The sequence below is a fragment of the Urocitellus parryii genome, chromosome 6 (genome assembly GCF_045843805.1).
Source record: "Urocitellus parryii isolate mUroPar1 chromosome 6, mUroPar1.hap1, whole genome shotgun sequence".
NCBI classification, from domain to species: domain Eukaryota; kingdom Metazoa; phylum Chordata; class Mammalia; order Rodentia; family Sciuridae; genus Urocitellus; species Urocitellus parryii.
Genome location: NC_135536.1, coordinates 101,652,802 through 101,666,710, shown reverse-complemented (window position 1 = coordinate 101,666,710; position 13,909 = coordinate 101,652,802). Strand labels below are relative to the sequence as shown.

Here is a 13,909-nt window from a genome sequence, read left to right as displayed (position 1 = left end):
GAGGGCTTATAACACCCACAGGCCCAGAGAAAGGTCAGTGTGAGCTGAACAGCTGTTCCATCTGGTGCCAGAGGCCTTGGCTGTTGTCTTCTACAACCAGGCAACTTAGGCCTCCCTGACCAGCCCCACCTAGAAAAGCCAATTCTTCTGTTCTTAAAGGGGACTGATGTGTTTGTGGCAGGGAGCCTTAGAGGGCAAAGCCATCTCTTAAGAATGAATGGGAAGGGAGGGAGAGAGTGGTGCAGTCTGTGGCAGGGTGGGTTTAACTAGCTCCAAAGGAAGGAGCTGTGGCTTAAGCCTCAGCCTCCATGTTATATTACATGCGTTTCTTTTGGAGACAGGCAGGGGCCTTGGCTGCCAGGGACCCTGACAAGCCGCAACTTGAGCTGTGCCTTAGCGCCCAGGCTGAATTGGGAGCGGTATAAAGGGAAGAGGGAGGGCACTCGGGAAAGGGGGTGGCGTGGGGAGGCGGAGGGGAACAGCATGAGCAAAGGCATGAAGGAAGAATGAATCTGCAGCGCGTTGAGGATGGCATGGAGACTTCACTGATTGGAGCTGGGAGTTCTTGCGGGGGGATGGAGGCAGCTATGATTGGATAGTTAAAGTGGGGCCAGATTTGGAGGGCTTTGAATGCCCGACCCAGGAGCACTCAACCCAGCTCCTGACTTGCGATTTCCGTTCAAGACCGAATTACCTCAAGGGTGGTTAATTCCAACGGGTGTTCTTCTTTGGGGGCTTCAGCAAAGTCAGCTTATCCTCTTACCTGCTTCAATGCTCTTCATTTACTCAGAGAGGAAGTAATTCTCACTTGTCGAGGGGAGGGGGAGGATATTGACCAATTTCACTTTACTTGATTTGAAGATACCCCCCCAAAAAAAATCCACGCTAAATATTATTCAATTTGGTTTCTCCTCCTCACGCAAGTTCTTTCTCTTGCCAGCACCTCCCCCACGTTTTCCTGCTCCCCTCCACCGCTCCGCCCGGCCCCCACGGGCCTCCGGCGGCGCGGTCCCCAGGTCCACCGGCCCGCGCCCACCCTCCGCAGCCGCGCGCTCTGCGCCCGTGCGCCCCCCTCCCGGTCCCCTGAGCCGTGCCCCGCACACACTCGTCCACGCCCCCCCGGCCGAGCGGTAGGTGTTGTGCCGTCTGCGCCGGGCCGCAGTGCGGCTGCGCGCACTGGGCTGCTCCGGGGCTGGCAGGGCAGCGGCGGCGGCGGGGCCGGGAGCGAGCGGCGGCGGCGGTGGCGGCGGCGGCGTGGGGAGTGGCGTGGAGCGGAGCCTGGGGCTGCAGCAGCGTGGGGACCTCGGAGTAGAAAGCCCCGGGGACAAGGAAGGAAGGCCGGGCCGCCAAGTCTCCGAGCGGCCGTTCTCCTCGGATCTGGGGGGAGCCTGCCCCAACACCTCGTCTTCAGACGTCCCCCTCCTCACCCCCCAGCCCCGGCCGCTGACGGGAGGAGGCGGCGGGGGGCTGAGGGGCGCCGCCATGCCTCTGCCGCGGTGAAGCGCCCGGCCGTGAGGAGCCGCTCGGTCTCCCCGGTGATGTCCCCCAGGCGGCAGGCGAAAGCGACTTACTCGAGCCCTGGGGTATAGGCCTAGCTTATCCAGCTTCCTTCCTCCTCCTCCTCCTCCACCCCTCCCCCCTTCTCCTCCCCCCCTTTCGTCCTCCCCTCCCCGTCTCTTCCCTCACCCTTCCCCGCGCCCCCATCTTCCCTCCCTCCCTCTCCCCCACCCCTCCAGCAGCGATGGCAGAGGAACAACAACAGCCGCCACCACAGCAGCCTGATGCCCATCAGCAGCTTCCCCCCAGCGCCCCCAACTCGGGGGTGGCTCTGCCAGCCCTTGTGCCCGGGCTGCCAGGGACAGAGGCCAACGCGCTGCAACACAAGATCAAGAACTCCATCTGGTAAGAGGATCCTCCATCGCTGGGGTGAAAAAGCCCAGGCACATTTCTGCTGCAAAGGGGGTGGGGGGCGGCGGATCAGGAGGCTGATGCATTCATTGAATGTGGGTTTCCCGACTTGGGTGCAAATTTGTAGGACCTCTGGTGGTGTGGGGACTTTGCATCAACCCCTGGTCTCCTTAGCCAAAATATGCTTTTACCCGGTCCTCAATTGTGAATGCAGATAAACAAGTTATTTGTGTTTTTCACTTAGTATAGAGAAATATGGGTCAAAATTAAGTAATTATTGCATGATGATAACATGAATTTGTAACTGGGAATGTGAAATGTGTTTACTCCTTTTTGTAGTCATAGAGGGAGGAAGAAGTGTATTGTGAATTTTCACCAAACAGACATTGTGGGTAAGAATATTAATATGCAGCACAAAACCTAATGTGTCTCTTCCTTTTAGTTGGGTTAGCTGCTGTTTCTGGATGTTTTTGCCTCCTTTATTCTCACGTTGAATTTCCCTTCTAGGGAGCTTATTCTTTACATCGATTGTAAATAAATGCTTCTTTAATATGAAATATTTTAAAGTAGTAGTTTACACTGTAAAGTGAATTTTTAATTTAAAAAGTGGGGAATCAAATAAATGTCTTGCCATTTCGTGTAATTAAAAGAAAGAAAAAAGACAGAAACTACAGATGAAACACTCTTGCTGTTCCTGTGTTTTCCTGTATGAGAATTTCCAATATTTGAGCATTAGATTGAACTCTTACAGACTGGTAGCAGTCTTAATAATTAAATACATTAAATTAAGTTCATCTTCTGTTAGAGCTATTGCAAATATTCTTTGAACATGAACTTGCATTGTTTTGTAGGATTTTTTTCATTAACTGACATTTTTTTAAAAAGCATAGAACTGTTTTTTTAAATGGAAAGCAATATTTGGAATTTGGTCTAAGAGATTGCATTTAATAGATGTTTAAAATAGAATTAAATGTGATGTTAAAAAAAGGCTTGATTTTGAAAATGAACCTTGCAGGTCCATCATTTGAATATCACTACTAAAATAATGAAAACCACTTACTTTTATATTGCATTTTAAAAACAAACATAGAGCAACTGGCATTGCACTTACAGTATTTACACATTTAAAAACAGTGAATTTTTAAATATAAAATTAAGGTTTGTGTTATAGAAATTTTCATTATTTTCTTGGCATGCATCCATGTTGTCATGATGCTAGTATGAAGTAGGTCAGTGCAGGCTTTACTAGTTTCATACTATGCAGTAGTTGGCAGTTGAATATCTTACTTTCAGTTTTAATTTTAAAATGAAGTGTAAATATTTTAAAAGATTTTTTTGGCTTGCCATATTGTGGCAACTTGAATAGATCAGATATATACTTCTCTGTTGGGAGGAAGCAGAGAAAGCAGGCTTTATTTTTCAGTGGATACACTCACCCCTTTTTTAAAAATGAATTACCTCCTGTCATTTAAAAGAAGAGATGGTTCTTTTCCTGCTTATCATCTATATTTCCACAAAACCATGTTGTTTTGTACCACTATATGATGTGACTTAGTGTCCCTGAAATCTGTAAATTGAATGAAATACCTTGGTAAAAATTTAGATAGGGACATCCAAGTTAAAGTACTTAAGTCTTTTAAGAAAGACAGATTTTTTAAAGTTGAATTGGTAAGATATATTTTAATATATTATGTGTACTTATGAGGAAAGAATCTTTGTACTTTTAAAATAATTGAATTGTATAGGCATTTAGTGAAATGTTTGTGTAATGAAATGATGATAGTAGAGTGCTTTTTTAAAGTAAATAATGCAATTTAATTATCTTTTTATAGATAAAAGGACATGTACACATCCTAATTATGCTGACTTTAACATGAGAAAAACTTATGAAGTAGAGTGCACTTCAGTTTTTGGTACTTGCTGTGAAAAACTAAATGGCAACAAACATCTTAATCCCCATATATACCATTTTGTATCTTTATTTTAAAATCATAATGACTAGCATTATTAGCATTTAATTCTCAACTTTAAAAATTCTTTTTACAAAAATTATTTCCTTGTATTTAAAACTGAAATAATATTAATAATAAACATTATTGAATATACTTAATACATAGTGTCATACCCCTGCTCTATACAACTGGATTTTTATCATTGGCCAAATAAGTGTATAAAATAAAGGTGTTAAAAAATGAAAGGTCCTTCACTACCATCTTCTAAGAAATATGTACATTATCAATATTTGAAAAATGTATCTATTTAAGTATGTGTGTGTTAAATTTAAATCATTTTTAGTAGATATGACTGCACGCCATTAGGTATCTTATTTCACATTTTTGAGACAAGTCTTTTTTACCAGTTTTTTTGATCACCTGATAATGTTCTGAGGGATTATCAGTTTTCTATTGTATCCTATATCATTCTTTGGTACCATTAATATTAAGGATTAAAATTAGATTCAAAATACATGTGGCATTTAAAAATCATCAAATGAGTTTTTCATTTAGGTTGATCAGTTTTTAAATTACTGAGCTTGCAGGTCACAAACAAGTCTGTACTTGTCCTCCTACTCCATAAATATAAATATAGTTTGTGATGTAGGCCTTTAGTTGTACAATGAGTTATTTATTATCTCAGTTCATAATTAATTTATTCTTTTTTAATAAATTAAAATGCTATTTGATGAAAGTATTCCATTGTAATTTTAAATATTAAATAAGTCTTCGAAAAAAGAATAAGCATTCAAAGTTGAAACCATGACACTTAATGAGATTGATAACTTTCTTAAGAGTTGAAAATGTGTATGCTTTAAGTTATTCAAGAAAATAAAGACATGGTTCACTTGTTAGTGTCTTATGTTTGTTATGATTTATGAATATATCTTCAACATAAGTCCTGGTTAACAAGCCTGTATGTTTCCTCATTCCTATTCTGTAGACAAAAGGTCCAAATCACTTACAATCCTCACTTGAAAGGAGATTTATTTGTAGAGGTGTATTTAAATATGCTGTAAGAATGGTATTTGTATTTTTTAAACAGTAGAATTTTAAAATAAACTTTATGCATTAGAAAAAAGAAAACTAGAAAACTCATGTCTTTTCTAAAGGAAGACTCATACTGGCAACAGAAAACAAAGGTATAACCCCATCTACTTGCAGACTTCTTTAATTTATATTTCATCCCTTTTTGGCTACTTAAGAATATCAAAGCAAGTTTTCCCTTCCTCTTATCTCCCAGTATCTTCAGAGTTCTCTTTTTAGTTTAAATAACAACAACAAAAATTTACTGTTTTTCTTTTCCTTTAAAAAGAAGCTTTACTTGAAACTATTATAGAATTGGAATGGAGAAAATAGGATGGAAAACATTACATTTGAGATGGCTTCATTCTATTGATGAAAAGTTATGTTTAAGACTAGATCATACTTACATGGATTGGAGTGGCTAATATTTTTGCCGTTAGGCTATAGCATAGATAACACACTTACCAAGACATTAAAAAGAAGGTTCAATATTTTATTGTAGAAAACATTGTAATACTCTACTGAAAAAAATAGAGATTCTTAAAAGAGTTAGCAGTTGCTGTTTTTATTTATGTAACTTTATTTGCAGGTAAAACCTTATAAATCTTTTCTTCAAACAGTCCAATAGCATGTAGCATTGTTCTACCCAGTTTATGGAGAGAAATTGAGTGTCAGGGAAGCTGTAGGATTTCTTTTGGCAAACCCTGGAAGCAGTGATGATTGGGTCAGAGTTTCTTGTCTTTATTCAATTCTGTAAGTCATACAAGTTGAGTCTGGTACATTTTAGAATTAGAATTACAATCTAAAATTTTTTTTATGTGATCCATGTTGGATATTTTCTGAGTTCAAATTTAAGCCCAAATTGACTCAGTTTTGTTTTACTTATTGTGATGACAATAAACATCTAGACATTAAGTGATTTCTTGTTTCCTTTTTAGTACAGTGAGCATATCCTGGTAATCCAAAGGTTTACATAGTAATGCCTCATTAGTCCTGATTTCTGTACTTTGTCATAAAACTCAGTAGTTAGTTTTCAGTTATGCAGTTTATTAATTCTGAGAAATAGTTATTGTTCCTTCAACTACAGTGGGAGATATTTACTGTAAAGCTTCTAATTTTATAGTGTACTTTTACCATAAGTCCATGATCTTCATTTTGCTTTAAAATTAAAGACTAACTAGTACCTCAGCTAGCTTTCATGTATTTTTAATTAGTTGCTTAACAGTGCTACCTACCCTGAATTCAACAGTCTTCTATACCAAACGCCCAAGAGACTTTAGGGTACTTTTTTGGCTTGCTCTGGATTTAGGCCAGCTGTAATGGTTGTATCCCAATACCAACTGTCTTCTCTATTGACTACAAAGACAAGTTGAACAATTTCAAGCTTGTCAGTTTTCTGGTCTCAAGAACGATATGTATGTATATAAATAATTGACTGATTTACTTTTTCTGTTGGAAGGTGTCCTGAATGATGGTGTGTCCAGAACTGATTTGGATTCTGTCTCACTACTAGCTTTTAGTATTAAAGGGAGAAAATAGCTTCACAGTGGTAAAAAGGACAGAAGTGTCTTATTTATTATGAAAGAAATGCTTTGAATAAAGTTACACCAAATTGGTTTTAATTAAAATTAAAGTTGTACAAATGCAAATCGAAGCAAACACTGTCAAATATTCACATTTGAACACTTTCAAGAAAGAACAAAAAATGTTCAACTGAATATCAGCTACATCCTAAGTATTATGCTAAAGACTGGCATTTGAGGAATGCCCATTCACTTGTAATATTAACTTTGTAGAATTAAGCTAAGCAAAAATGAGCAATAAAACTTCTCTTTTATCCAGTTAGGGAGCAAGGAAAAGAAACAATACATGTCAAAGTATGAATTCTGGGGAAAGTACACCTTAATTTCCTCATTTATAAAATGAGACAGTTATACTAAATGACTTACAGGTTCCTTTAGCTAAATATCTGCGCCTCTGCTACTAAATTAACACTGACAACAATAATAAAACATACCATAAGCATAGTGAAAGACTGATATAATTAACTTATCACAGGCAATCAGCAGAACATTTTCAGTGGACAGGTTATTAGGATTTGTCAGTCTTTCTTTGGGTGTTAGCCCAGGAGGAATATCTGAAGGTGTTTTTCACTTATTGTTACTTTCTGCAAGGATTCTCTTATATGAGATTAAGTCTGCAAATATTTACTGATCATGTATTGCATTTAAAGTATTCTAAGAGCTGTTTATTATGCAAAAATATGAGAGGCTACGCAGTAATCCTGGTTGTTGGGGAGATTGCTAACTGCTGGTTGAGGGATTGCAATAAGGGAGGCTATTTGTGTGCCTTATGAACCTTTTTGTCTCCTAGGGAACAGCGATCTGAGTTGTGTAATTTAATAATATTTTTTGGTTATTTAGACTGGCCTTACTACCTGAGGTGAGTCCATTTTAGTGAGTTTTTTGTGGATTTAAGTGAGACATTCTCATTTTCTAAAATGTAAAGTTCATAGGAATTCAGAGACAATATACCTGAAAGAAAACAATCACTGCAAAATCTATAATTTATTATGTAATGGTAAAATCTGTCAAGAATTTGTAGCCAAGGACTTGTAATTGTTTCTGAAGTGTGTGTGTGTGTGTGTCCACACACACACACACACACACACATGGACACACACTCATATGTATATATATGAAATTTTAAATTTTAATTGGATAGAAGTGCCACTTCAGTAACATCTTCTTGGAGTAAAGTTGAAGCTTCTGGGAACCTGAGAAATATATTCTAACAAAATTATTCAGTTTAAGTAAATTAATCACTTCCCTAATTTGATGGTAGCCATTAGGTCTGTTAATAGCATATGTAAGCAATCTATGAAATAAAATTTAAAAATTATGTTATTTGTTCACTTTTTCTAAAGCAAGAGCTATTAGCAAGCAGCATTTGGGTAAATTCTTTTTTTATGAGCTTAAAAAACAAAAGGCACTTTATTAACAGAATAATGCAGTTTAATTTTTAAAATGTATTCACTTAAATATTATATTTATTCAAAATAGTCAATGAGTACCTTTTGTATGACAAACTTTGACCTGAGAACTTGTTCCATTTAAATGGCCTTTTTTGTTTGTTTGTTTGTTTTATACATGACATAGGAATGCATCACAATTCTTATTGCACATATAGAACAATTTTTCATACCTGTTTGTATATAAAGTATGTTCACACAGCATTTGGGTAAATTCTACATATAAAAGTTTCCTGGAAATGAGAGGGTCAAAGATTAATCCTGAATTAATAGAAGTAAATGATCAAGGAAAACTTAAATTCAATACATGTTTATTTTAATGTCTCCTATATGCAAGACATAGAATTAAAAAGTAATAGCATATTATCCCTTACCTTTAGAACATTTATCGTCTTGTATAATGGATACATGTATCACTAATGGAATTTAACAAAAGATTGTGTTAAATGCACTAATGGTGTAATCAATGTTATAAACAGAGTTAGATGAGGGAGAGATTCCAAGGACATAAATGTTTTTATTGGCAAAATTCAAGATAGGCACTAGTAAAAAATCAAGGGATAGGCGATAGATACAAACACACCAAAATTCAAGATAGGCACTAGTAAAAAATCAAGGGATAGGCTATAGATACAAACACACCAAAATTCAAGATAGGCACTAGTAAAAAATCAAGGAATAGGCTATAGATACAAACACACCAAAATTCAGGATAGGCACTAGTAAAAAATCAAGGGATAGGCTATAGATACAAACACACCAAAATTCAAGATATGCACTAGTAAAAAATCAAGGGATAGGCTATAGATACAAACACACTTAATAATAGAGAAGAAAAGGATGGAAGTGAGGCAGAAGACCAGGGTAGAAATAGCTACCATTGTTACCTTAAATCTGGCATTTCCACAACAACTTTTCTTTTGTACCTTGGTACTTCACCACCTCAGTTTGCTTTCATTTTCAGTTATTCTAGATTTTTTTGATAGTAGATATCACTGTTCATTCTTTCTATCAGTCTGGCAATATTGGTTTTAGCTTTGGTTTTTCTGTATCATGTCCATGCCCAGTGTTTTAAGTAGTTGTCCAGTTCGCAATATAACTTTATTTTCTTCCTGTTTTCCTCTTTACACTGTCAAAACCATAGATAAGTCCTGTACCATCCTATTTCTGGATAATTACAGCAGCATATAACTGTTCTCTGCCTTAACCTTTCTTGTGCAATAAACTATGCTATATATTACTATTAAAACAAGTCTTCGAAAACATTTGTTTTCATGTGATCCCCTTCTAAAAACTTACAGTAATTTCTTCTTGCCCACCATATCACATTTAAAGATTTCCATTGGGTTTCAAAGGTCTCAATATTCTAGCCACATATATTCATTCCAATTCTATTTCTTGCTGTTCACCACTATTCAGTATCCATCCAGACCAGCAGGTGCTATACTATTTGCCTTATATTTTTTGGTCCTACTTATGTTTCTGCTTTGTTCCTACTTTATATCTTTCCTGAAATCTTCACTTCCATCTTCAGATCCTACTTAATTACACTTAACCCTTTTTAAAATTATGGCCCAACTCAATGTACCATGAAACATTCTTTGCTACTCTAGTTCACATTGCCCTACCCTAATTCAAATTGCCCCTTTCTTGACCTCATGTTATATAATGAATTCTGTATGATCTTAATTTTTTTGCTATGCAGTTTTAATAAACATGTTCTTTGAAGCTAAGAACATCTTTTAATTTCTTATCTGCTGGTAGGTACTACTACATATTTTTTGTTTATTACATTCTTAGAGGTTCTTAATCTTTTCTACATATTATTTCTGCACTGAATGTGTTTAATGTGTTAATTTTCTTCCCAAATATATTATTAAATTTATAATTTTCTGCATTTTACACAATAAAGGACTTATAGCAATTTATTTTTTAAAAATGTGTGCTGATGAAACTGAAGTAATCGTTTATTGATTCATTGAAAGTTGAAAGTCTGTTCTAGTCCTGTGTTTTTTTTTACCATGTATCTAGAAAAATAATGTAGGTCCCAAGTGAGAGCCATCGTGGCCCTCATTTTAAATATACCAAGCGTATGACTACTACTTTCATGACTGAGTATAAAACAGAACAATATTCAGTTAGTTTTTTTGTGTGCTGATTAGTTAGTTATTCTTTGTCAACCTAGTTCCCAGGGGATAAAATAGAATCTTCTTTTTTAAACTTTTTTTTTAGTAGTAGATGGACACAATACCTTTATTTTATTTGTTTTTATTTTTATGTGGTGCTGGGGACCAAACCCAATACCTCATGCATGCTGGGCGCAAGCGTTCTACCACTGAGCTACAACCCCAACCCCTAAACTTAGAATCTTAAAGACACCCTAACATTGAAATGGGGGTGGAGACTTTAAGCTTTTGTCCTGTCATTTCAAGCTAATTTTTTAGACAGGACCCATGGCTGCGGCAACTTGTGGAGTCATGGCCAAAGCCTAAAGATGACAAATGAAATCTGTGAGTGAGGACAAATGATGAAAAAGGTAGATTTATCTGGGAAGTGAGGAGGAAATGACTAAAATAGAAAAACAATTCTAAGGGCTGAAGTATTTCAAATTTTTAAAACTGGCTATTCAGGCTGCTGAACCTTCCTATTTGTCTGACAGATAGCCTCTTTTAATCTGGTGATCGTTCTTTAAAGGATGCTTTGAGCTCTAAATTTTTGTTTTATATTATGCTGCTTGGTAGAATGGTGATTCTTAAGTTGTGGTTATTTTAGCCTCACTTGGAAACTTGTTACAAACGTAAATTTTGAGGCTTCAACCCAGACTTAAGTCTTAACAGAAACTTGGAAGTATTATCAGCAGTCTTTGATTTACTTAGTCCTTCATGTGTTTCTGATACTCAAAACTGAAATTTGAAAACCACTGGATTGAAAATTCATCTTCTAATTTAAGCAAAAGTGCTATGTGGCAAAATTTTAGTACTCACAGTCATTCCTTTATTATGCTAGGTGGAGTTAGTGATTTCTTTATTTTAATTTTTATAGTATGTGAATATAATTCTGCTGTATCTTCCACTATCTATCTCTTCCACTAAACTGAAATCTCCAGTCTCAGTAATTGTATATTAAATGAATTGATGAATAAAAAGTAAACACATAGTATACTCAGATTTAGTCAACAAATAAAAGACAGGCAAATACACACACCAAAAATAGTGATCCATACACAAAAGAGTGTGAAAAGTATAACCCAGAAGTCAGCAAACATTTTTATCCGCATGGCCAAATAATAAAAGTAAATATTTTTTGTCTTTGTAGGGTAGAGAATCTCTGTTGTACCCACTTTACTCTGTATATGAGAAAGTAGCCATAGACAATATATAAATGAATAGGTATGTCTGGATTTGGTTCTTAGTAGTTTAGACCATTGCCATACTGGGATTAAAAACTCAAAGAATATAGGTTACAGTTCTCAATCTTCCTTCCCAGTGCTAGTCAGATACAACAAATACCTGAGACAGCTAACTTATAAAGAGAAAAAGTTTATTCCTGCTCACAGTTTTGGAGATGCAAAGTCCAATATCAGGTTGGCCTCTGGTTAATGCAATGGATGGTAGCCTGTCATGGTAGGAATATATGGAGGAGTTTATAGTCACATCTTGACCAGGAACAGAGAGAAAGGATTGTTGGGGCCAGGTTGCTCCTTTACAATAGTCTTCTTGTGAGGAGTTAAGGAGTCTCATGGGAACTACAAGGAGTCGCACCAGAACCACCTTGCCCCCAATGACCCAATACCCTCTTAGTAGGTGGGCCTCACCTTCCAAAGATTCCACCATCACTCACCAATACCATCTTGGGAACCATCTTTAATCATAGTGAACCTTTGGGGAGTCCTCAGACCACACCCAAACCTTAGCACTCCCATTTCTCAACAAACAATGGATGATGGTTATTTAGCCCATCTGATATTTTGTCCTATAATACTTTTTAAAAATATTTTTTAGATGTCAACAGACCTTTGTTTTATTTATTATATGTGGTGCTGAGAATCAAACCCATGCCTCACATATGCTAGGCAAGAACACTACCATTGAGCTACAACCCAGCCCCCTGTAATTCTTTTTTGAATAGTCCTAACTCCGTTTCTAACAACAGTGAATGATGATGATGATGAGGAGGAGGAGGAGGAGGAGGAGGAGGAGGAGGAGGAAGAGAAGAAGAAAGTATTACAATTTCTAGTTTCTGGTCTGACAAACAAGAGTTTGGAAATCCTCATTCAGGTCATAACAGCAAGAAAAAAAGAGTTTAACCAACTAAAAATTAGCTTCAAGGTAAAGAACTGCCCTAAAAATTGGAGAGATAGATGAGTCGTATAATCACAGCTTACTCACAGAGTAGAATCCCAGAAGTAGAAGCCTGTATCTAACACCAGTATACATAGAAACACTTTGTACTGCTATTGATCGATTGCTGGAGGCTCATTGTGGATTAGCTGGAGAGTCAAAACTGGGCGCCCAGTTTTGAGGGCAGGGACTCATACTATCCTGAGTTTTACTTCCAGGAGCCCTGTTTCTCACTGTAAAGGTCATAGAAGAATCCTTCTGTTTTTCCAAAAGAAAACCAAAGATAAAAGTACCCATTTTAATACATGTTCACAGCTGTCTGTTCTCTTTAACAAGGCCAACCCTCAAACCAAACTGTTTATAAGAACCTAATCTAATGGAACTTTATGAAGCCTAACTGATCTGCAAGAAAGAAAATATCCAGCTCAGCCCCTTTCATGCTTTGATAAAGGGAAGGAAAATATTTCAGACTTCTGAAAAACTGAGAAGAGTTTAGAATGTTTCCCCTCCCCTTACAGTTTACTACACATCTATAGGACTAATACAGATTAGCACATGGTGGCCCACAAGAATTGTAACCCTCACACTCTATTTAAGGAATTTCAAAGGATGTCTTAAGTCAAAGAAGAGAAAAGGAAGGACACTGGGGAAAAAAAATCTTAGCCTATGACACCATTACAACATAACAAATAGTAAATCCAGCCTAACTCCTAGCAGGATATCATAAAACAACACAGATAAGAATCAGACTTAGATATGGAGTTATTAGATTGGGTATTTAGAATAATTATGATTGATATCCTAAGAGCTCTGAAGGAGACAACATGCAAGAACAGATGGATAAACAGAGAAATGGAAACTCTTTAAGAATTTAAAAGAAATGCTAAAGATGAAAAACATTGTAATAGAATTGAAGAATGCCTTTGATGGACTCATCAGTACACTGGACATGGCAGGAAAGAATCAGGGAACATGAAGATGTCAGTGGAAACTTCCCAAACTTATAGGTAAAGAAAAACAATGATAAATTATAGGGAGATGAATATTGCCATATGTGTAATGGGAATATTGAAAGTAGAAGACAGGAAACGAAGAAATATTTAAAGTACTAGTGGTTTGAGAAATTTTCACAATTATTGATACATACCACACCACAGATACAGGAAGCTCAAGAGAAAACCAGTCAGAATAAACACTGAAAAAAAAAAATGACATCTAGGCATATTTTATCCAAGATGCAGAAAGAAAATCTTGAAAGCCAGAAGGAAAAAAAAAAAATCGTACTTACAGAAGAATAACAGTAAGAATTACATCATACTTTTCAGAAACCATCAAGCAAAAAGAAAAAAGTATTACTACTGAGAATAAGAAAGAAAAAAAAAAACACCTCACCAGATAGAATTCTGTATTCAACAAAATTATCTTTCAGGAGTGAAGAAAGATACTTTCTCAAACAGAAATTGAAGAAAAAAAGAAAGGAAGAAAAGAAAAAAGGGTGACATGTTAACCTAGCTGTATCAGTAATCACTTGAAGTATAAATGTTTTAAAAACTAATTAAAAGACTGATATGTGGATGCTTATTCACAATAAGTCAGGGGGCTAGAGAAAA

General features: G+C 36.7%; 1 protein-coding gene across 1 annotated transcript in view; it reads left to right on the top strand.

Moving 5' to 3' along the window:
- The first annotated feature begins 311 nt into the window (after nt 1-311).
- Nucleotides 312-13,909, top strand: part of Rfx7 (regulatory factor X7) — a 127,714-nt gene continuing 114,116 nt past the window's right edge. The window contains exons 1-2 of the mRNA XM_077799422.1: nt 312-797; nt 1,737-1,902. Coding sequence (XP_077655548.1) covers nt 1,742-1,902 — 161 coding nt within the window. The 5' untranslated portion in view covers nt 312-797; nt 1,737-1,741. The remainder of the gene's footprint in view (nt 798-1,736; nt 1,903-13,909) is intronic.